Source organism: Sprattus sprattus (assembly GCF_963457725.1).
Source record: "Sprattus sprattus genome assembly, chromosome: 1".
In the NCBI taxonomy this organism is placed as follows: Eukaryota; Metazoa; Chordata; class Actinopteri; order Clupeiformes; family Clupeidae; genus Sprattus; species Sprattus sprattus.
The window spans coordinates 39,076,093-39,084,979 of record NC_137920.1 but is presented as its reverse complement, the minus strand read 5'-3'; the positions used below and the strand labels follow the sequence as shown (position 1 = coordinate 39,084,979).

At 43.1% G+C, this 8,887-nt stretch overlaps 1 protein-coding gene across 1 annotated transcript; it reads left to right on the top strand.

Moving 5' to 3' along the window:
* Window positions 1-1,382: 1,382 nt before the first annotated feature.
* On the top strand, window positions 1,383-7,002 carry LOC308363617 (E3 SUMO-protein ligase CBX4-like). Its single transcript, XM_080836430.1, has 5 exons — window positions 1,383-1,606; window positions 1,834-1,877; window positions 2,502-2,567; window positions 4,380-4,446; window positions 4,664-7,002. Exons 1-5 carry the CDS (start codon window positions 1,538-1,540, stop codon window positions 6,107-6,109), a joined length of 1,692 nt encoding a protein of 563 aa, XP_080692556.1. The 5' UTR covers window positions 1,383-1,537; the 3' UTR covers window positions 6,110-7,002.
* The last annotated feature ends 1,885 nt before the right edge of the window (window positions 7,003-8,887 follow it).

Below are 8,887 nucleotides of genomic sequence, written 5' to 3'. Positions count from 1 at the left end.
TTTAACCCCTAAAGTGCTGAATTTTATTGAAAACTGGATCATTCTCGTTCGTGTCGTTGGTTATTTTCCGTCATCTTGCTATTCGAACTGATCTCCAAACATACACATTGTAGAGACATGGCTTTTGAAAAGTACGTGACTGTTTGCAGTCGGCCTTAACTAGAGACAGTCTCGCTCGAATGCGAGAAGGATAATGGTGAGCGGACCAGCCAAGGTTTTATGGAAGAGTAGGCTACAAGCCTTCATAAAGGCTGCCTAGTTAGTGTTTCATGGCTTGGCGATAATATGACAATGACAAGGTCCTTTTAGAACGCGTAGAAAGTGCATCGGGCAGAATGAAATTAATCAGAGGGACATCGCCTCAAGGTGTTCGTGCGCCAAGCTGCGACTGAGGCAGTATTGCCAAGTGCTAAACCAGCTGGTGCCCGTCAGGATTCAGATGGCAGAAATAAACGCGCTTTAGGAAATGCCAGTGGGTTTACAGACCAACTAATATGACCTACATATCCTTAAATCCACGGCTCTATAGTCAAGCCAAGAACATTATTCTTCTTTGGTTGGGGATTTGATAGGGACAGTAAGTTATGGAGAAATTAAGGCGGTACCTATTTCACTCCTAATTGTCTTTCCCCATGAATATATGTGTATATATTCGTTATATATATTCCCTACCTGGTATACCCTACCCTACCCTACCTATGAAACACCAAATTAAAGACACACTATTTATTAGTTTAATAGTGTAGAGCCTTTCACGACCTATTGAGATGTTGCAAAAGACATGTAATAGGCTATACGTCGGATCTGTTTGTAGCAAAATACATTTAACACTTCAAACTGTCCAAATTCATGAAAGTAGTTCATGATAGGCTATTTGGACATAAGTACGTGATAGGCCTATCCTACTTGGAAGGTGAACAGCTTTTAAAATTGGACTTTGTAGACTACAAGGTAGTCCTTTTCCAGTCACACTTCGGCACTAAGAAAGGTGTAGGTGCCAAGACTAAAACGCACTTAAGTGTAGATTCAGAACCCTATGAATGCCTAGATTGTCGTTTGAAGAGGGGGCTGAACGTGAGATTAAAAAATAGATTAATTGTGTACGCGTTGGGCTGGAGATCGTCATTTGGTTATCAAGGGGATCCCTGTCTGTTTCAGTCATTTGTCTTGGTCTATCTAAACCTTGCAATTTGTCCGGTTCATATAGCCTACCTCAATAAGGTTGCCTATAATGCAACATCGTATCACTTAGATTTAAAAAAAACACTAAATCTTCCAACCATCGAACCTCCCTCCTCTATCTGACGTCACGCTAATGGTTATTTGCATGAACTGTTTTCCACAGCCTAGCCTATTCCACAGTCCACACTGTGTCTCGCGGAGAGGAGGTAGTGCTACGCGATCCAAGGAGGGGTACCAAGAGGAGTCACGCCAAAAGCGTACACATGTTTTGTTTCAAGGAGGAGGGAAATAGCGATCGAGTCGTTTGAGCAGCCGTTCCAGCCTTCCTTCACCAAGCCTTGCAAGCGTATCGAAAATGGAGTTACCCGCCGCGGGAGAACACGTCTTTGCGGTGGAGAGCATCGAGAAGAGAAGGATCAGAAAGGTTTGAAAATGCACAATATTTAAGCCTATTAGGACCATGACTACCTCACACCGTACAGCATGGTCGTTAATCTACTGTATAGTTAGTTTTAGTAATCTACTGTATAGTTAGAGGTACTTTCGACAAGGAATACAGCACGGCATAACATAACTGGAAAGCTTGAAAGAGCCGTTTTCCAAAGTTTTTCTCTCTCCAATTAACACCCCTCTGTCATCGTTTCTATACAGGGTCGTTTCGAGTACCTGGTCAAGTGGAGAGGTTGGTCTCCTAAGTAAGTTGTTGTGTTTTTCCTGTTTTGTATGCATTTATAGAGTATTGATGTTTGCGTTCACGAGGAAGCATTTCTACCATGGCGACGTGGATTTACAGGATTTACATTACATAGCGCGCGGATGTGTGTGTGTGTTTGTGTGTACGCACGCGACGTAACGCGCAAGTGTATGCATAATATGAAATGCCATCACTTATTCACGTTTGTCCCTTCCACTTGCCATAACCTTTCAAGTGAAAAACATTACTTTTTCAATAACAATGACGTGTAACATTTCATATAACGGCACTGGGCTACGTTCTTCCAGGCGCCATGTGTATTGTGTAGGCTATTTCACCATCGTCAATGTTTTGCTCATTTGTGCAGCGCACATGTAGGCTAGACATATGATACATGATATAGCCCATTCAATGTCACACATAAACAAGACGTACGTCAGTGTTCTGATACATTCCAAACAATCCATTAACCTTTTAAGAACAGCAGCCGCAGTAGGTGTATTTCGGTGGGTTGAGAGAGCGATTGTTGCTGACATTCATGCTCCTCTGCCTTGCTCTCGTGCTCCCCCTCCCTCATCTATTCTCTCCCTCTATCCCTTTTTATTCTATCTTTTTCTTTTAATAGATATAACACGTGGGAGCCGGAGGAAAACATTCTCGACCCGCGACTTCTTGTCGCTTTCCAAGACAGGTGAGACGGTTACACGGACTCGACTATTTGCACTGACCTTGTAGTCAAGCGAGGAGGGGTGACGCTGTCAAGGCTACAGCTCGCTCTCCCTCTCGCATGCAGAGGGGATGCACGTGCGCATGCGTATAGTAAATGTGACTGAATCTAATGGTGTTGCTGTGCCAAGGAGACTCGGTCTTTTTTCATTTCAAATCATGAGCTGAAGAGTAAGGCTGAATCCCATTTCTCCCGCTACCCCTTCGTCTTTCCCCTTCCCCTCCGTTTTGCGCGTTCATGTGGAGCGGTAGGGCCGTCCCAATTCACGTTAAGACAGAGGGGTAGGGGAAGGGGAAGCGCTTTCTACCGCTCCAAACGAAGATTTTCCGAGGGCACACTTCAAACGGAGGGGTAGACTGATTTCCCTCAATGCATTGCGAACCCGTGATCATTAAAGAAAAAACATCGCGCGAGTCCATTTAAAAATGTCGGAAACAGCAGGGAAAGCATCACACAAATGAAAGTATTTTCTTTGTAATTCATGATTTTAAAACTTGTTTGATGAAATGTTGCATTGTGTAAATAAGAGCTGCAGGCACCATGTTTGTTTATGTCTGGTGAGTGACAGCTGTCGCTCTCCGGTAACGTAACAGCTGACGCAGCGTACTGATGACGTACGTAAGTGTTGAAGTGCTATCCCAATTCGAAGGGCTAGCGTTTCAACCCCTTCCACTACCGCTCCGTTTGAAAAAGCGAAGGCGAAGGGGTAGGGGTAAGGGTAGCGGTAGAGATGAGAAATGGGATTGGGCCTAAGAGTAAAGACATTCAAATCAAATGCCCTGCGCATAGAGGCAGCTGTATTGAGCAAGCAAACACCAGATACCACTTAAAGTTATTTTAGTGATGTAATTTATTTGGACTATAACGACCAGTGTTATGGCTTGAGGGCTGAATAAAAAGGCAAATCCCCTGTTAAGTGACCCACATACAACACCTCACATGAGAGTATGCCAATATGTTTCTTTGTTATGCTTTAGAGTTAAAAAGCATATTCTCTCCAGTTGTTGGTGCTTTATTGTTTCATGTCAGAGGAGAGGGGGCACGGACAGGAAAGGAATTCCATTTAAAGATCTAAATGAAAATTGTTTGTGTGCCCTTGCCTTTCATCCACGGTTCTATGCTGCAGATGACAGTTTAGTTAGTAATTTGTTCCTGATGGGACAAGTGAACTAAGCCTTAAGTTAATTGGCAGGTCTTCCGTTCTTGGGAAAGAGGCAGTGTGTATTTCCTGATGGGAATTCCCTGCTTGACGAATGTGAAAGTCTCACAGTGTTATCTAGTATGTTGACACTGGTACTTACTTCCTTCCCACGCACAACTCAACTGTTCATGCATGGCTCTGTGTCTGTTTTTTCACCATTAAATTGGCCAAGATAGCATTTTGTTGTGGCTAATTATCTTGCTCCCTTGGGAGTTTAAGGACACACTTAAGGAAATATTCATGTCAGCCTAATTAGTTTATGGCTATGATTTGATGATTTTATGATTTACCAGTAGGAAATTAACAAATTTAGATTTTCACACATCATGCATGTGCTTTAAATGTCCACATTTTCTGTTTGTCACCCAAAAGGTTAGGAACAATACATCCGGCCTTTATGTCAATGTTACAAAATACGCTTTTGGTTTTTAACTTAAACATCGATCCCTCATATTCTTTCTGATATTAACTGAGAAGGCCAGTGTGAGTGTAGTTTATTGGATGAAATGTCTGTGAGTGGTTTGCCCAGACCATAGTAGTCACATTCTGAGTTAAAGTATTTATGTTTTTCACAGGGAGCGACAAGAACAGCTGACAGGGTACCGAAAAAGAGGTCCAAAACCGAAGCACTTATTGGTTCAGGTAAGATTCCTCCCCTCTTGCACCTCTGAACACGGAGCTTAAGACTGATTGCCTCTATATCTGATCACAGTCAATATATTTAAGATGCAATTGTCCATTTTGTAAGGCAATTCGGCCCTTCAGACACAGTTTGCAGATGAATAATTTGCACAATAAAAAAACAATATTATATGAACGAAAGAATTGTTGTGGCTGATTGATATTTTTCTTGTTTCAGCTGCCCTCTTTTGCCCGGAGATCAAGTGTTCTCTCAGGCCTTCAGGAGACATCTATGGACGACGTCAAGCTGCACAAAGTGGAGTCGGTGCAGACGCAGCAGTACCAGCTCAACAGCAAGAAGCACCACCAGTACCAGCCGCACAGCAAGGAGAGCCACCAGGCAGAGCAGCAGGTCAACAGCAAAAAGAAGTTCTACTACCAGCTCAACAGCAAGAAGCACCACCACTACCAGCCTGATCCCAAAATGTATGACTCTCAGTTCCAAAAGGCCAAAGTGCCAGAAACACCCCCACCAGGCACTGGCTGGAGTCTGCCCCCACCCCTGAAACAGAAGTGGGTCCAGGACAAAGACTCTGGGTGTCTGAATAAAGTAAAGGACATAACCATGGAGCTCAAAAAGCTACCGGCGAGCCTGGACAGCGGCAGGGTTCCTGAGGTGAACTCGTGCACCAAGGAGGATCCGCCCCCCAGTGGAATTAGTGGCAAGCTGAAGATTGTCAAGAACAAAAACAAAAACGGACGCATTGTCATTGTCATGAGCAAGTACATGGAGAACGGCACCCAAGCGGCCCGCATTAAGAACGGGGAAGGAGACGCCGACAAACTGTCTCCAGACCACAGGGGGGAGAACTTGATAGAAAAGAAAAAGACCGTTCAGAGGCAAGGGTCAGACCATACTCATAGAAAGGACAGTAAGGATAAGAGCCATGAAAGCCACCACGCATCTGGGACAATCAATGGCCAGTCCACACAGAAAGACTCTTTAGCAGACAAGTCAGTGGCAGTGGAAACAAACCTATCACAAAGGGTAAAGGGACAGGGACAGGATCCCTCTGAAGATCAGCCTCTACAGTTGACCACTAAGCCCAGGTCAAGCCCTTGGCTGGTCCAGAATAAGGTTGAGTCCTGCCTGGATGGAGCTTATACTGAGCCCCCCCAAAAGGTCTCCTTGTCCAACAAGCGCCGCCACTCTCAGCACAATGAGGAGCAGGGTGGGGGAAAAAGGTTTCTGAGCTCCAGGAGCATCAGCGCTCCGAGTACTGTGACCTCTCCCACTCAGAGCCATTCCATGGATCTAACTGGCCCCCAGTATCCCAGCAACGGGCAGGACTTTAACTTCCTGGGTGCTAACCCGGAGGAGCCCATAGATTTGAGCTGCGTGCGTTCCAGAGAGGAGAGAAATGAGGTTGCAAAGATCCAGACCACCACTCCAGAGGAACTGGAGCCTATGTCCACATCAGCTGGACTAACATCAGAACCAACATCAGGACCTATATCAGCACCAACATCAGGATCTACGTCAGCAGCAGCATCAGCACCAGCATCAAGACCAGCACAGGAGGATCCTGCTCCTGCTTTCAGGCCTTTTCTTGGAAACATTATCATCACTGATGTCACGGCCAACTGTCTCACTGTGACTTTTAAGGAATACGTTACAATCTGAGGCATGAATTTCAGGACTAGAAGACTACTGACTGATTTTATAAATATGTATAAATGTAAATCGGCCTTGAATTCCTGAGAAGAATTATGGAGATATTTTCAGAAGCTTTTGGTTATAATGTAAAAAAAAAATATTGTTAGTATTCATACTTTGGGGTTTATATTGATTAGTTTTTTTAATTCACCCTGCCTGTAATCACAACTTGATGACTGAAAAAGTTGTTTTCTTACCCAGTCATCTCCCGTCTCCTTTTTAGTTAGGCTTTTGGAAAGTGCAATCTAAACGTTAAGCACTTACTCATGTAAAGAGGTGTGTAATATTTGTACCTTAACTCCGTTTTGTGTTACATCTTAACTATATTTATATCAGATGTCATCAGAAAGGAGCAAGGTGTGGATTGCTTCATTCACTCTGTCATTCTGGATGAGAGAGAGAGAATGGGGTTGTCTGTGTGTGTGTTGTGAGCATGCTTGTGTGTGGACACTTGCATATGTGTGTATGTAGTTGAGCAGGGAAAAGCAGTGAAGATGCAAAGTAGCGATGCGAAACCTGAAAGCTTTGTGTTGCAGGGACAGATCAAGCAGTGAGAGAGAGACCATGGAATTAAAGCTTCTTGTCAGATGCACACGTTAATGTGAAGGATCTTGGTATCAAAATGCACTTTGCACTGTTCTCCTAAGGTTAGAGAGTGGATGATTAAAGTGGTTATAAAGCAGTGAAGTAAAGTTATATGTTGACATGTTAAATGTCTGTCAAATTTCAAACAGCCCAGCTACAGATGAAAATGCTGTTTTAGATGCAGAAGTGCATAAAATCAGTGTTTGACCAGAGGTTAGATGCTTCCCTTGAGACACCCCTGTAACACCCACCAACGTAATAACTTCCCACCAACGTAATAAAAAAGTGTGCATTTCAGACGTAATAGCCCGGCCAATGTAATAATTTCCTGCCAACGTAATAATACTTTACCTCAACAAATTTTCATATTCAATTAAATCCAGAACCAAATGGTGATTGCCAGTTCTCTGCGTTGGCCAATCAACTTGAAAATATAGGGATTTTAAGATCAGCATCCAATGTTAGGGAAGAAATTGTGTCTAATTTACGAAACAATCCCTGTACATCACATGGAACCCCTATTTCTAATTTTGTGGGGGACAACTGGGATATGTATTTGGAAAATATGCACAAACATGGGACATTTGGAGATCATATCACCCTTCAAAGAGCATCAGAACTTTATAATGTGCAAATTTTGGTTGTATCTACACTTGGAGCAAATGCTTTCACCCTCATTTTACCAAGACACACATATGATGAGAACCTACCCCTATTAATCCTTGGTCATTTGCAGAGGGGCAGGGAGAGCATTATGTGAGCCTCGGTGGGGATACTAGGTCATATGTAAATACCATTCTGGAGGCTGACAGACACCAATTAATAATAAGTATTACGTTGGCAGGAAGCTGTGTATTATGTTGGCCGGAGGCAAGAATTATTACGTTGGCAGGAAATGATTACGTTGGCCGGGCTATTACGTCTGAAATGCACACTTTTTTATTACGTTGGCAGGGTTATTACGTTGGTGGGAAGTTATTACGTTGGTGGTACAGAGCATTGTAATATTACCATGTCATTTTTTTATTTATTTTTCTTTCTTCAGTATAAAAATCTTGAAAGCTTCAAATTTAGAAGAGTTCAAACCTTTTGTTCATTGCTATCATAGTCCAACTATAACTTCAGTTTGCTTAAGTTGTAGATGTGAATTTTAAAGCAGCGTTACTCCATTTATATAACATTTCTGCTTTTGTTACAAGTAGCCTATATACGTTTAAAGATACAGTACGCGATTCTGGCGGAAGGTTGTGTATATTTTTGTTTAGTTCAATGAGGTTGCACTCTCCCTTCTGTGCTCCTGAAGCAACGTGTCGATTGGCTGGAATTGTTTATAGCTCGGTCCGAGCCACGATATTTGTTTCCCACTACAGTGCCAGGACTGTGTACGAACACCGGAGTTTTTGTTGTTGTTATTGAGCTCATTCACTCAGCGGAGAGCCGAGGAGGACCATGAGGAGCAACTTGTTGAATTTGATGAAAAGTCTATTGGATTAGAATCGCGGACTGACCTTTAACTCAAGTAGTAACAGTGCCTTAATTTGACTTTCAAAGGTAATCATAACGCATAAACATAAGCTGTGCATTCTGTTGCTTGAAGTGTGTTGTATAAGGTCCCTTTACAGGGTCTGCAATGTTAAAAACTTGTTATGTTCTCCGCTTCGCGCCAAGATCAACACATTCCCATGTTGATGCTTGGGTATCTTCGCGTAGAACTTCGTGGATCATCAAAGGCAAAGTTTCGGCCTTTGTTTTCCTTGCCGGAGCGTGTCTACGCAACCAAATTATTTCAGGTCTTTTGGCTCTGACAGTTGTCAGCACTTGGTAAATGAGAGGAATTGTAACTGATTCTGGTTTGGAGGGGGTGAATACTTTTTGTTCTGTTGAACAAATAATAGTAGGCCTAGGCTAAAATCCCCATCTGTAACATAATTTGCAATAAAAACTACGACACTAGCAATTTGTCTGTTACTCTATCCCATGGGCCCACCTAAATCCACGAGACTGTTTTGCATTACTTTTACACGTGGCCAACTGAACTCACACGCTCTCTCTCCCTCTCTCCCATAGCTGTATGTGTGTGCAGCTAGGGTGCAACCAGTTCTCTTGAGACGTCCAAATTAGGCCTTGAATGATGTTTGAAAGCTTCATTCAGAAATGATT

Bases quoted from the DNA above. Each gene is read 5' to 3' on its own strand.
- LOC308363617 (XM_080836430.1), top strand. From the start codon at position 1,538: ATGGAGTTACCCGCCGCGGGAGAACACGTCTTTGCGGTGGAGAGCATC. The intron at 1,878-2,501 runs GTAAGTTGTTGT...TTCTTTTAATAG, and splicing joins TGGAGAGGTTGGTCTCCTAA to ATATAACACGTGGGAGCCGG. The intron at 4,447-4,663 runs GTAAGATTCCTC...TTCTTGTTTCAG, and splicing joins CGAAGCACTTATTGGTTCAG to CTGCCCTCTTTTGCCCGGAG.